This window comes from Alexandromys fortis, unplaced genomic scaffold, assembly GCF_014885135.2.
Source record: "Alexandromys fortis isolate MF-2015 unplaced genomic scaffold, M_Fortis_MF-2015_v1.1 scaffold_0, whole genome shotgun sequence".
Classification (NCBI taxonomy): domain Eukaryota; kingdom Metazoa; phylum Chordata; class Mammalia; order Rodentia; family Cricetidae; genus Alexandromys; species Alexandromys fortis.
The window spans coordinates 39,821,538-39,837,292 of NW_026067949.1; the positions used below are offsets into that span (position 1 = coordinate 39,821,538).

At 36.7% G+C, this 15,755-nt stretch overlaps 1 protein-coding gene across 22 annotated transcripts in view; it reads right to left on the minus strand.

The window, feature by feature from the left end:
• Positions 1–15,755, minus strand: part of LOC126506295 (UDP-glucuronosyltransferase 2B17-like) — a 252,277-nt gene that overhangs the window by 74,152 nt on the left and 162,370 nt on the right. Inside the window, exon 1 of one of the 22 annotated variants that reach the window (XM_050149753.1) lies at positions 893–1,656. The exons of the other annotated variants lie outside the window; for them this stretch is intronic. Coding sequence (XP_050005710.1) covers positions 893–1,205 — 313 coding nt within the window. The 5' untranslated portion in view covers positions 1,206–1,656. Of the gene's footprint in view, positions 1–892; positions 1,657–15,755 lie in introns of those variants that run through there. 22 annotated transcript variants of the gene reach the window in all.

The following is a 15,755-nucleotide window of genomic DNA, read 5'->3' on the forward strand; positions in this document are numbered from 1 at the left end:
TCTAAATCCCAGTAGGAGCGAATGAGCCACATTTCTGCTTTCTTCATGGTGTCAACCATAGTAGTAGGTCTTCCTAAATAAAGAAATGAAAGGTTTGGGTGGAAGAGCACAATGATCATGAAAGTGTTGTCACGTGAACAAAATAATATTGTCTGAAAATATTGGAAAGCAAAGTAAACATTCATGAAACAAATACATTAAATTTTTCATAAATGCAATTGAAGTGTAATTTATCTGCGGTTTATAAAATATATGTATGTTAAAGGTGAGCTGAGATGAAATGCTGGTTCTATTCATTATAGATGCCATAATGTCCCTATGTACTGGTATGCACCTTGTTCTTTGAAGCTTCGTAAAACACATGCAAAAATGAAAGAACTCTCTATATCCAGGGTCAAGCTATTCCAGCATAATTATGGACACAACATTTGCAGGAATCATGTTAGTTTCTACAACAAACTGGCTATTCCTTGACTCTTGGTTTTCTAAGAGAATTATGTGTGTTATGCCTGGAAGAATTTCTTGCATATGTCTCTACTTTTTGTTTGTATAAGCAGTGCAATAGGATGTATTTCTTTGTAAAAATATATACAAATACTATCTGGAATGTTCTCAGAAAGTTTGAGAATAGGAATTTTTGCTCTTGTTTCATTGGGACTTAACTTATTTAAACCAGAGACCATAACTGGCAACAATACAGAACAAACATATTTGGGTGCAAACTTCAGTAGTCTTTAAAATGAAGGTTTGGAAATTATGCTGTAGTGATATTGTTACACAGTATTAATATTTCATTTAACAATTTCAGCAAGAAAGACATATTTGTACCTAAGAATACTTTTCAGAGCAATCCTATTTAGGCCCTCACCCTTGTGATGAAAATACAACTTACCTAAAATTTCACTGAAAAATGGATCCCAATCCTTAGCAGGAAATGACTCAAACAAAAAGTCAAAATAAAACAAACATATCATATTTTCTACTCTCTCCATGAACGACATTTGACCACTTAACTTTGACATAATTATAGGGACATAAGAGGGAGGGAATGAAAGTCCCGCACTAAACTTTTCTAATCCGTAGCCATTACCAAAGCGAAGACTATATATAAAGGGTACTTGGAGTACCTCAGCTATCAGCTCACCACAGGGACCAATAGCATCTGAAAAAACAACATCAAACTTAGATTCCTGTAGTTTTGCCATAAATTGTTTGTTTGAAACTACTTATCTACAAAGGTTTAAAATAAAATCAGAAAATTGCCCAAATAGTATGTTAAACGATGGGTAATATCTCCAACATGAAACTTTTGGAACATCATATATCCACCTATTGACCCATTCAGTAAAAAACTTTTCTACTTTGTCATTATTGGTGGATGTAGGAAATGTCTCATATTTAAGACCAGATGCTTTTTTGGGATCAAGAAAGAAAGAAGATGAAGGTCTCAGAACTGTCACTTCATGGCCACGTTGTACAAGTTCATCCAGAATTATCTTCAGATTCATCCAGTGGCTGTATTCCAATGGCCATACCAACACCTTCCCACAGCTCCCAGATCTGAAGTAGCAAGTCATCTGCAGGAGCAGCAGAGCAGACATCCACTTCACAGGCATCCTGGAGAATCAAAGTCCTTTTGTTCACAGTGTGCCGCTTTCTGTCACTATTTGTGCTTTTAACTAAGAAGGAATTAGCCAAGAAGTTAAAATATAACTTGTATTGCTCAAACCTGTTATTGAACCACCATCAATATGTAGAAGGACAAAGGAGGGAAGGCTAATTTAATTGCTATCTTTATACATGAGTATGTTTAAAGCCTCTTTTATGATGAAGTGTTTTCAGTAAGCCAGGAGGTGATGACTGTGTGTTCAATATCTATGCTACATAGATTCTAAAATAGTCCAAAATGTTTCACAAAACATTTTAGTGAGAGGAATCATGTGGCTGCCCTCTGAATTTCCCTGTCAACATAATTGAAAGCATATTAATTTACATAGTTGATAATAATTTCTCCCATAATAGATATCAAAGATTTTTGTAATAATGTTGATGTTATCATTTGCATAAAATTCACCAACTTAAACTCTATGCCAAAGTTTTATAGTATATTTGCAATAGGGCATAAACACTTTGACTACCAGTTTGCAAGCATTTCATGAGAAGTAGTAACCATATTTTCGGAAAGGAAAGAAAACCTGGAAAAGTGAAACCAGCCATTCCACTGGCATGTTCCAGAAAGGACCAAAGCGTGGAAGGACATGGCGAAATTGTACAACATAGGTGTAAGGGACAGAAGAAGTAGATGACTGGTACAGAACAATATTCTCTGGACATAGAACCATTGCACATATGAATCAGTGGATGTGGCTGGATTCAGAAGATATACACAAGTTTAACCAATCCATAATCCAAGAGTGGATAAGGGGGCACGTCAAGTCCCATGCCTACCTGAGGAGGTATTGGTAGATGATGGCTCCTGGGGAGGAAGAGTCATAGTTCCAGACTTGAGAGGGGTAGGCATGCCCTAGCAGATGGCTTTATACCCTCCACATAATGGCAATATGTGTAAGCGAACTCAAGGGGTTTCAAAAATGAGTTTCTGAAGTTAGGAGTGAAAGACAGGATAGAAGAGTGGGGAAAATGAATGGGAGGGGAGAGCTGCTGTTTGATCAATAAATGTTACATCCATGTCTCATACTCTCAAAAATGAAATAATGGTCTTATAAAAGGAAACTGAGCACAGGTATCTATAGTCTTGGCTCAGAAAACAACTCTGATCCACAGAGAACCTCACCTGGCATGGAGAAGGTTAACAGGAGGGTCCTAGAGCCTTCTGGCCATGCTGGGTGGGAGATGACCTGCTTCTCAGAACCTCTGCATCTGACTTGGTGAACTTCATAGTTAGCACATGATTGCATTCTTACCAGAATAAAATAACCCTGGTCATATATTCCCTCTATCACTATATCCTCTTGCATAGATCATCTGAAGACATATCATTGTGACATAGCTGGCCACCTTGCCCATAGACCCTGTATCTTAGATCTCCCTGCTCTAAAATCCTATTGCCTCGCTCTGCATACAGTCTAAACATGAGAAGCGTGTGGGAAATCTATTCTGTGTGTTTTACTCAGTAGAATCCCTTGTAAAATGACTTCTAAATAAGCTCACTCTCCTGCTACCATTATAGTATCCTCTATAGTCTTTTTCTGCATGTTTGCCTCTGCAAAAGTGCTTGGCTTCATGCTTAATGGATTGCTTGAAAGAAAACCCTAAAAATAAGATAGGCAAGCAATTGTACCCAATCAGGATCCCACCAGAACAGGTAAATAGAACACCCTAAGTCATTTTCTCTACCAAGGCTCTTACAAAACAATTGGCTGATATGTTTATTCTTCTGTACATCTAACATGTTTAGCTTGTTCTCAGAATCACAGTGTCTCAAAAAGACAATGAGAAGCTTTGTTGTCAAAAATCAGGTGTTTATTAGTGTGTGGATTATTATCCAAGTCTTCGATTCAATTCCATTGGCCAACCTCTCTTTTTTATGCCAATACCAAGCTGTTTTCATTACTATAGCTCTGTTATAGAGCTTGATGTCAGGGATGGAGATGATTCCAGAAGTTCCTTTATTGTACAGGATTGTTTTAGCTATCTTGAACTTTTTGTTTTTCTAGATGAAGTTGATTATTGTTCTTTAAGATTTGTGAATTGAATTTGTCATTGAATCAATAGATTGCTTTTCATAGTATTGCCATTTTTACTATGTTGATCCTACCTATCCATGAACACAGGTGATCTTTCTATTTTTGGTATCTTCTTCAATTTCTTTCTTCAAAAACTTAAAGTTATTGTCAAATAGGGAGAGTGGAAGGGGAAGAAGAGGGGAGAAGTGGAGGAGTGAGGAGAACTTGAGGGAATGGGATAGTCGAGATGGAGGAAGGACAAATATGATAGCAAGGAAAGAGATATCTTGATCGAAAGAGGAATTATAGGTTTAGAAGAAACCTGGCTCTAGAGTAATTCCCAGAAATCCACAAGAATGACCCCAGCTAAGACCCTAAGCAATAGAGGAGAGGAGACCTCATCTTGACTTCCCTGTAGTCAGATAAATGAATATCCTAAATATCATCATAGGAGCTTCACCCAGCAACTGATGGAAACAGAGGCAGATCGGAACACTGTACTGAGCTTTTAAGTCCAGTTGAAGAGTGGGAAGAATGAGAATATGAGCAAAGAGGTCTAGACCATAATGGGCACACCCACAGGAACAGTTTACCTGAACTAATGGGAGCTCACCAACTCCAGCCAGATTAAGAAGGAACATGCACAGTACCAAACTAGTCCTTCTGAATGTTGTTGACAGTTACATGGCTGTGGCAGACTGAGATGCCACTGTCAGTGGCACCAGGATTTATTTCTACTGCACGTAATGACTTTTTGGGATTCTATTCTCTTTGGATGTTTACCTAGATCAGCCAAGAAATAGTAGAGAGGGCTTTGAACTTTCCACAAAGCAATGTGACTTACCCTCTCTGAGGATTGGATAGTAGTTGGGTGGGAGGGTGTGTGGAAAGAATAGAAGGAGGGGAGGGAGTGGGAACTTGGGTTGTTATTTTTTTTTAAAAATCTAATAAATAAAAGAATGAAAAAAGACACCAAGAATTTTTAAATGAATGCATCTATAAACCATTCACTCCCGGAAGCAGTATATCTGCCATTTATGAGAGGGTCAACTCCTACAAATGTACAGCAGCCCTTGGATACTGACACATGTTCTACCTTACACTCCTGATATGAGACAACAATCCTTGAAGCTTCATGTTTGACATCTACTACATTACATTCATGAATGAACCTTCTTGTACTCAACATGGTACCCCATGCTATATAACCTGTAGAAAATGATAATTCTCACACATCCAGAGCTGCTTATGCCATGCTAAGACTAGTAGTGTTTGAAAAGTTGAGTAGTAGTTTGTGATAGATGTGCATTCAGCCTAGGACAGAGAAATATCCACCAATTTTAATGTTTACTCCAGCTGAAGATGCTGCACAGACACTACTAAAACACTCCCCTGGAATGATGGCCATACAGTTACCCAAAAACAATAAAAGGCATCATTGATAGGTCTTTATTATTTAAGAATAAGATCTACTTATTCATTTCAATGGCACCAATGTCTGTGAACACAAAGAATGTGGCATTTCCAAGGAACAGAGACACTGCTATCATACTTATTTTGTGGGGGTAATTATTTGTGCATTTTCTTCAGAGAACTTTTGTCACCTAGACAACTAGCATTAAGTGTTTTTCAGTGGTTACAATTTGTGGCAGTCAAAACAGTCTTCATTCTAATGGGTCTAGAGTAGTCATAGATTAAAGTCCAGTACACTTCAAGATTTGGCACTAAAAGAAGAATAGAAATAGAACTTTATTTAAAAGCTACAGTGATGTTTTAAGGCATCTGTGACATAGACTATCATGAATTATACATTGTTGGTGCTATGGTCCCCTTACCAGTGTATCTCTCCAACCAGTAGAGCAGCATTGTAAGAATATATAGATGAGGAAATAGACACCACAATTAAAAGGAGAATGGAATTAACCAAGGATCTACAATGTGTAGTTTCAGTTAGTTACAGTGATCATTAAAGGATGGTCTGTATAAGATACTTCTCTGAAGATTATATGGCAGACTAATGTCAGACATGTACCCACATAATATACCATACTGGAGAAAGTAAGTGAAGATGGAAAAGAATTTTACATGGAGACGTATTTATAACTTAGGTTGCTACCAAAGGAAATACAATGTTTTGGAACACCAGAAACTTCTAGCTGCAACAGAGATTAGAATTCAGAACACCTGAGCTCCAAACTTCTGGTATTTGCTTGAGAAGCTATACAGCCTGTATGGGATGCGTGTAGGCCAAACAGAACACTTCCAACCTCACAAGGTTCTGTTTTATCTATCATCTTTCTTCTGGCTTCAAACCACCAAGGTTTCACAAAAAGAAAATGAGAGTGGACATTTTGTTGAAATTGCAAAAGATTTCACATAGTGAGAGACTGAAAGTCTAGGTTTCTCAGAACTTGCTGACGATTATTTTGCGAGCCTAATTTATGATTGACAGATTCTGGAGTATGTACCATGTTCTGATGATAGAATATATATCCTACAACTATGGTGTATAAATCTGTTATCAACATTGGTTAGGTCAGTTGGGTTATGATAATAGTTTAATCCCAATATTGCTTTTGTTGACTTTCTTTGCTGAAATGATGAATTCAATTTCTAATTTCAGTATTATTGTTTATTTATAAGGAAATGTGCCATTTTAGTTTATTAAATGTTTGTTTTTCATTTCGAGCTATATATTGTCTTAACGTTTCAGAAGGTTTGTATCACCATGTTGTGATTTGTTCACAGAGCAAGTCAACCATATTGATTTTAAAAGTAGGATAACATGATGGCTACATTCCTTTATTAAGTTGACTTGTATAAGAAATGCAATATGATATAATCTTTGGGGCAGATATACAAAGTGGTCCTATTGACTGCAAGATGTAGTCTCTCAGTTACTTCTCAGCATGTCTGCCTGCACACCACCTTGTCCCACCATGATGATGATGGACTGAACCTCTGAACAATAAATGAATATTTTTCTTTATAAGAGTTGCCATACTCATGGTGTCTCTTCATAACAACAGAAATAGCAATAGGATAAGATTGGTTCTGAACCCATTTTTAGGAATCATTAGGTCATCACATTGAAGATTTGCCTTGGAAAATCCACTCAGCAGTGTAGTATTCCCACTCAGTTCCTGTTCTATATCACCGTCTTGGGAATCTGCCTTGGAGAGACCTTGTGAAGTAGTTGGGTAACTGCATTAGCAACTTTGTTTATTCCGTTTTACTACAAGCCAATTCAATCTACCACCTCTAGATTGCCATAGTAAGTAACACTTTGAATCCCAATTGGCTCAAACTGTAGAGAGCCTTCAGGAATAAACCAGTATGCCTTTTCATCCCACTGTTGCCCAGGTATCAATTTTAAGTTTCTGCTTACCTCTCTGCAGATTGATGAAACAATACTATATCATCAACCACAAAAAACTTGTCAGGAAGTCTAGTGTGAGGATTTGCCCAGAGAGGTCCTAAGAAGCAGAAAAGTACTCCCATCCACTCATTGCTTATCCTAGGTAGCTGTCATAACTGCTAGCCTGTTTGGTTTGGCCTCTGCTGAAACTCTTGCACTCTTATGAAGCACTAAGGTAACCTTATTCATTTGGACCCAAAAAAGAGTTTTGTTGTAGGAGGCTGCTTGTTTGTTTTTCAGCTGGCCACCCAGACTCCCAAAATAATCACTCAGAAACTATATTATTTAAATCACTGCTTGGCCAACAACTTAAGCGTATTGCTATCTAGCTCTTATATCTTTTGATTAACCCATTTCTATTAATCTGGGTATTCCCATTGCCACATGGGTGTGGCTTACTGGCAAAGGTCCCAGTGTATCTGTCCCCTGCAGAGATTACATGGCTTCTCTCTGTCTCTGCCTTCTTCCTTTATATATCTCTCCCAGCCTGGCTATATTTTGTTAAGTCATTGTCCAAAAACAGCCTCATTATTCATTAACCAATAAAAGCAACATATATACAGAAGGACCATTTCTCCTTTTTTGTTTAAATAAAAAAAGTTTTAACTTTAACATAGTAAAATTACATATAACAGGTATTAAGCAAGAATTACAGTTACAATATTTATATTTATTTTATCTTTCATCATAACTAGGGAAAACTAAAATGATAACTATGTATTCTTCAACTCCATAAAACACTCCAGAAGGAAATCATATTACCTAAGTTAACAGAAAGTGCATTGTAAGCAACTTCTAAAACTCTAGAACTGACAGAGACGTCTCGCTGTCTGACAGTCACCCAGAGTTTTTCTGTATCATTGGAGCATCCATCTTTAGCCTACAGGTCCATAGTATCCTGCAGACTTTTCCACAATGCAGGAAATTTCAAAGACAGTTCCACCTATATTGGGGGTTTGTTAGTCACTTCTGTTTTCTGCAGAATGTCTGGCAGACTCTTTGATGAAGCAGGAACCAGGAAGGACTGTCTCACCTTATTTAGGCAACTTCAGCAGTCATTTCTCTGTGGGTCCTGCATGTACAGCATAATATCAAGCAGTCCAGGCAAGAGCAGTTTTTTGCCCAAATGGCAAGACCAACTCCATAAGGAGCATCTTCAATGCCCATCCTCCTCTTGAAGTAGATTTGTGCTGCCAGAAGCAGATGAGTCTCACTGTCATGAAAGAGCCTCAAGTTGAACAGTTCATTCTCAGAAACACTCCCTAATAACATGAAAAACAAAATGTTTGTATTTTCAAAAATTCATTTATCCCCTAGAGAGCAGTTGGACTACTCATTGATAATAATGAATTCACCTTCAAATAAATGTTACAGACCTTGGATTCTGACCAGAAGCCCTCTGGTTCCAAAGTTGTGACTTCACTCCTGTGCAATAAACCATCATCCTATCTTGCTAGCTGACAGTCTACAAAAAGTAGCAAATTATTTCAGTACAAAGCTCCAAACAGTAGTTATTCAGAAAAATAATGAATGTTTAAAAATCAAGCAAAAGGAGTATAATTTGCATTAGAATGTTCTTTTATTTTCAATATTCACAAATTTGTGAAATTTGTGAGAGGAAATGCTATAAATTTTTTGCTTTGGCAAGTCTGTTTTTGACACACTACTCCCTGCTTTAGGTTATGCAGACATATGGAAGCTCTTTCAGAATAAAATGAATTTATGATAATAGACATGTGTTATTTATCAGAAGAAAACAGACTTCCAGGGATGGGCCTCTGTCAGGCTCATCTTCCTGCGTTTTCCTCTTGATCATTTGTGCCCCCTTTCACTTGTCATCCTGTTTAAATGAGGGATAATTGTGATGCTTTTGTGTGGAATTTTCTCGGAGATAAAACATTTAATCTTTTAGTGAAGTTCCTTGAGATCCACAATGTCTTAAGAGAGGAAAACTATTCCATCCTACAGGAAAACTCTCTAAGAACTGGGATGCTCTGAGTGATACTGAAACAACCTATCCTGTAAAACAGCTTCTAGAAAGTAAACAACTCAAAAAAATTTTAGTAGCACCCTGAGACCAACTAGTTTCACTTGACCCTCTATAATGTATATAAGCAGTAAGAACTGCTACAATATACTCTCTTACAAGATGAATAACCTAGAAGTGAAAGAGACCATCCAAGCTGTCTGGAAGAGTTTTAGGACAACTGAGCTGTTTTGTAGCGACATTTTCCAACCTGTCAAGCTGCCTTCAAGTTGTGCAGTGAGCTCTAGTCTTCAAGATTCCATGAACCTGATAATATGGACTCTAACTTTTAATTGAAACAGAACAACCACAGAATTGTTAGTATAGAAAAATTTGTTGACCACAGTATTAAAACATCTACATAAAGATACATATTAATATATGGATACACAAATATACCTAATATTGGCCTATTAGAAAGAGCCACAAACGATCGACGGTTTAAAGGATTATATCTGTTATCAGTCTTGTGATAATAAAGAGTTAGGTGATGAGAACAGAATACATAGGGGTTGGGGATTTAGCTCAGTGGTAGAGCGCTTGCCTAGCAAGCACAAGGCCCTGGGTTCAGTCCTCAGCTTCAGAAAAAAAAAAAACGAGAACAGAATACATAAAAAGATATAAAATATTAGAAGGTAACTGTCATTTTAGAGTGGCAAATAAACTACTCAAATATTTATAACAAAGAGTTATTTTAAATTTTATTAGTATTCAGAGACATGTTCTCAAGCTTATCAGAGACATTCCCTACAGTAACTGAGAAAATATTATTCTCATGTTTGGACTAGCACACTCTATTCAAACTGATAATGGGTCTTCTCTTCCTTTGCTTCCTTCTTCTTCTTTCCTGCACCTCTTCCTTCTTTTGAAACAATGTCCCATGTAAACCATCCAAGCTAACCTTATAACCCTTGTAGACTTTAGGGGAAGACATCTCTCTTCACTTCATGAAACCAAATCATCTTACTCAGGACCCTAGTGTACTCTGACATCTGACAGCCAGTGTTAATAAAGTTTTTTTTTTTTTTGCCTAAAGGATGATAAAATGTTGAACCTTGTCTTGAACCCATCTTCTCCAGTTCCTCTGTCTATGTAGGCATTCCGACTTTAAAATCCTTAATTTCCTGCTTATACCAAGAATGTGATGGGCTAATTTGAATAGGCAATACTTTCAGCTTCATCTTTTGCTTTTAAAGTCACAAAATGGTGAAGGCAAACTTGGAAATAACTTGGAATATGCATTGTAGTAGAATCCATAACTCTTATAAAAAGTGAAAAGGGAAACTATGTCTTAAAAAAGGAATCTTTTTTTTTGAAACAAGGTTTCTCTATGTATCTTTGGAGCCTGGCCTTGAACTCACCTTGTAGATCAGGCTGGTCTCGAATGCACAGAGATCCCATACCTCTGCCTTCCGGGTGATGGGATTAAGACATGCACCACCACTGCACTGCATTGTAAAGGAATCTTTAATATTCTTGAGAGATGTAGTTGCAGTCAGATAAAGTTAAAGATTTTCCTTTGCTCTAAATTAAAGTGTCATCCTTAAATGGACATTGTGAGGGTATATAGCCCCTTCAAGAACAAAACCAAGAAGACTCAAAACAAGGCAGTAATCCACACTGTTCTCATTGCCCAGATACAAAGACAACTTGTGTTGCAGATGAAAATAAAATAGTCAAAAATCTATCAGCTGAAGGAGTTTCTACACAAGCCAGCCTTATTATTTTTGTCCCTTACAGGCCACACTATAACCATTCCCAATGCCCTACCCAAAGAGCAAGGCATGCCCCATAGCCTCTGTTAAGTGTGCCACTCTACTCTGGGTCTTCCACATTGCTCAGGTCACATACTAACAGTTGTTAGTGCAGAAACTCTGTCTTATAAACATTGAAGAGTAGATACATCCCTTTGCCTGTTGGGGCTGAATCATCTCATTGAAGAGACTCAACTGTTTTCTGATACTCGACTGTCTACCAGTATTAAAGCTCTGGCTTAGGGATAATTCATCTTTCAACCTTCTCTTGAACTCCTCTTTTCCTATCCCTCCCTAAAAGTCTTCAATACATAAGTTGAGTCTTCTTGGAATTGTGTATAAGAGAACCCATCCAGCCTGTGCGGCAGCTTGTATCAACCCTTTAAGTCAGAAAATGAAGTTAGGATTAAATAGTACATACAGAAATTAAGTCAAATAGTAAACATTTGACATTAATATGATTTCTTTGGTATGTATATATAAAACATATACCCTAATTTCTTAAAACATACAAGGTGCTATAACCCACCCCCCCCAAATTTTGATAAATAACTACTTGAAATGTAGAAGTGCACATATGATGTACTTCCTACCATTCACATATTGCTGATGCTCATAGGGAAATTTGGGGGTATTTATACATTGTGTGAAGATATATTGCAGTGATTGATTTAATAAAGTGCTGGATGGTCAATAGCCAGGCAGGAGGTATAGATGGGACTTGCAGGCAGAGAGAGGAAGCAGGAGGAGAAAAATAAGGTGTAAGGGAAAGATCAGGAGAGATGGAGAGGAAACAAAAGGCGCAACTTGAAAGAGAGATAACGCCATGTGACAGAACATAGATTAATATAAAAGGATTGATTTAAGTTATGAGCTAGTTGAGACAAGCCTAAACTTTCATAATTAATAAGACTGATCTTTGTCATTATTTGAGTCTATCAGCCTCCAAAAAATCTTACTACAAATGAATGAAGCCCAAATTTTTAACTTAGCATATATCATGGTCCAAAGAGAAGAAAAATTTTACCCTTTTTTATACTCTGCTCGTTATAGCAAACAATGACTGCTTACTGCCCTCGATACATGGGAAAATGTTACTCTCATCCTTAATCAGAGAAGCCCCTATTTACAATGAACAACTATAAATGAAGCATGTCTGCTCAATATGCTGAGAATGATTGTCAGTTGAATGGTCATCTCAAGATGGGGGATTTATATAACCCTATCTATGGCTGAAGTAACACAATAGAAGAGGAAACTCAGTTGGGACCCTATACATAAGAAGGAAAGCTATAAATTGCTTTTGGCCTTAACTAAACCTATGTAGTCATTACCTCGCACCAACTACAACTTCCTGCCATAGTCCTGTGCAAGATTTATCCTGTGAATACCAAAATAAAAAAATAAATAAAATCTTTCAATAAGCAACAAAACCAAAGCAACAGTTTTCCTACCTTAATTATCTTCTTAATCTACAAAGTGTTTGGAAGCTTGATTACTAAGGTGTTTTAGATCCTGTCAAATAGACAGTCACTATTTTCTATTGTATGTACATCTTTTTCCCCCTAACTTAGAACTCTACCAAATCATTTCCAAGAAAAGAGTTTACTCTTTGATGTCATAGTGTCATAAGCTGAAATGCATTCGTTGAGATTTTGTAAATCTGTCACAGTTAACAGTCCAGCAATGTTTAAAAGACCAAAGTCTAAAACATCTGATACTCCAAGTGAATATTTTACCATAATCTTGTATAAAATCAAAGCCAGGTTACAAAGTCCCCCTAAATAATGCCACATGATAAACACTTCCAATTCAAAGGGTAAATCTGGGAGCACAGCATGCAATGATCAGGCCCAAGCAAGGTTTTCACTTAGCAAGGAAAACTTCTACAGTACAACTTCTATAGTACTGTGTCTTGCAATTTGGCTTGTGATATAGTGATACTGGCTTCAAAGAGACTGGGTAATCTCTCTACTCCTATTTGGCCATCAGCAACATATAAATTTACTGCAATAGCACTACTACATTCTAATTTTAAATTTTGAAATTTAAATGTTTTCCCCTTTCTTTTCCTTCCTTCAACTTCTTCTCTGTACCCTTGCCATTCTCTCTCTCTCTCTCTCTCTCTCTCTCTCTCTCTCTCTCTCTCTCTCACACACACACACACACACAAGCAATGCATGTACACACAACACCATACATACAGAGAAAGAGAGATATTATATATATTTACCTAAATATATAAATACAACCCACTAATTCCATATATTGTTATTTTTTATATAGATTGTTTCAGGCCATACCATTTGGAATTTGATAACCAATATGGGAACTGTACCTTAGGGAACTCTTCCTCCTACTCTGAGTATTTCTTAGTTGTCTTCAGTTCTTTGTTTAGGGTTGGGGCCATATGCAATTTCTCCCTTTAGTGTTGTATATATAGTGGTGTACTTCTTGTTCAGGTCATGTATAGGCAGCCATCTTGATGAGACTTCATACATGTAGCTTCCATGACATCTAGAAAAGGAAATCTCACAGAGGACTTCCTGTTTCTCTGACGCTTACAATTTTTCTACCCCCTTTCCATTGATGTTCCCTGAGCCTTAGGAGTAGGTGCTGTGTTGTAGATACGTCATTTGGAGCTGGGCACCAGACAATCATGTGTGCTATGTATTTTGATTGGTTATGGTTTTCTGTATGGTCTCCATTTCTTGCAAATAGTGATTTAGTTTTTTTTATGATGAGTGAACACTGCTCTTATCTGTGTTTGCTGGTTTGGTAAACTTTATTGTAAGTTCTCCTCGGATATCTATGATGTTATCAGCTCCAGATAGTTAGCTAGATTTCCAGTACCTGGCATGATTTCTCTCTCACTGAGTGGCTCTTAAATTGAATTAGCAAGTTTTTCATAGCCATCAGTATAGGGGTTGACATTGTACTCTTAATTCATATCCCAAGTAATGAGAATATGACCATCTAATATGGAAGACTATGAGAAGTCCTACATATTAGATACTTCTTTATTTTAGAGTTAATTCTAACATATCAATCTTCTTGAACATTCCTCTAATTTTGGTGAACTGATTTTGTATGTAAATTATATAAAATAAATCACCTCCAGTGTCTATAATTTTTATGGTACATCTGTCAAAATGGATCAAGTGCTAGACTCAAAAGATGCCCCAATAGAGGCATCTTTACCACAATAGAGGTAAAGGACTAGAATAGAAATTTTAGGTCCAATTTTACTTGTTGTAAATAATGAAACATATACAGTAAGCCATATAAAGAGGACATTATATATACTCAGGAAAAAAGATAAGCTTTTTTTAAAATTAAATTTCTTATTTTGATAATGAATAAATGGGAGTTGACATGTGTAAGATTAACTCTGAATTTAAATGTGGAAAGCACCCTTGACCATTTGTTTAGAGTAGTAATAGAAATGGCACAATATAAACTCACAGAATCCACAAAACTACATGTACAGAATCTTATATCAATAAAAAGAATCTAGTTCTTGGTGTGGGAAGTTTTTCTGTGTATGTGTTGTTTTTATGGGTTAATGAATAAGAAGCTTCTTGGGTCTATGACATGGCAGAATAGAGCAAGGCACACATTCCAAGCAGAGACAGAAGAGAAAATAAGGCAGAGTCAGAGAAGTCATGTAGCCACCAAAAGGAGACAAACACCAAAGCCTTTATTAGTAAACCATGAGCCTCATGGTGAAATATAAAATAATAGAAATTGGTTAGTTTAATATGTAAGAGCTAGTTAGAAATACACTTAAGCTATTGGTCACAGTATTGCAATTAATATAGTTTCTGTGTGATTATTTCGGATATGCACGCCCAGGATATGAATGAGCAGTCTACATCTACAAGTTCTGGCATAGGTCAGGAAGTTGGAAACTAAATCCTAAAACATCAGACAAGTAAGCAGGTGATTACATTTACTAATACCAGAATGGGACCACAAATCAGCCCTTGGCATGCAGATAGCTTAAATTTACCTTTAAGGTGATACAGAATGTCAAGATCTTGTTAGAAGTCACTAACCGGAAAGAGGGTCTTCATGAATATTGAATAATCAATACTGCACATACAAGAACTAATAGAAAGGAAGCCACTGAAATTCTACTTTGTGATTTGTGGATGTCTGCAATGATAGAGAGAGAGACAGAGAGACAGAGAGGGAGACAGAGAGAGAGAATGAGAGAAAGAGAAATAAAGAAATAGAAAGAGAGAGAGAGGAGGAAGGGAGCAAGAAGTACGTCTGAAAATAATCCTCAGTAGTGTTAAATTTTCAGCTCAGTTGAGTAAATTACCAGACAGGGAATTTGTATATATATAAGAACATAAAATAGAATCAATGGATTTAAAATATCCTCAGGTCAACTTCTCATACTCCTGTAGTAATACTTGAATTCCACTTGACTTCTCAGAACTGTGAGCTCTAATCAGAAACACAAAGCAATTAATGCAGAATTGTGATGCAGGTATTATCTTAGTACATCACTAGGGTAATAATCTAAAGGTTAGTATCTAGTAACATGACTCAACAAAATTTTCTCAGTCAGCTCTAGACACACCATCTCAAAACATGTTAACTTTCCAAATCTATGTTAAAATGCAATGTACAATATTAAGTCAAAACACTTTTTATCATTTATAATGTACAAACTTCATTGTCAGAGATTGAGGTTCTGTGATACACACTATAATAGTTTCCTAAAGTACTATTTGAGCTTTGCTACTGCAATAGACCTTATGGCTTGCTTTGATTTTACTTTTTGCTTTTACTCTTTCTCTTACATCTTCCAACTTCAGACAAAGATATCTTTTCCTATGCAGCTGATTTTTGATGCCTTA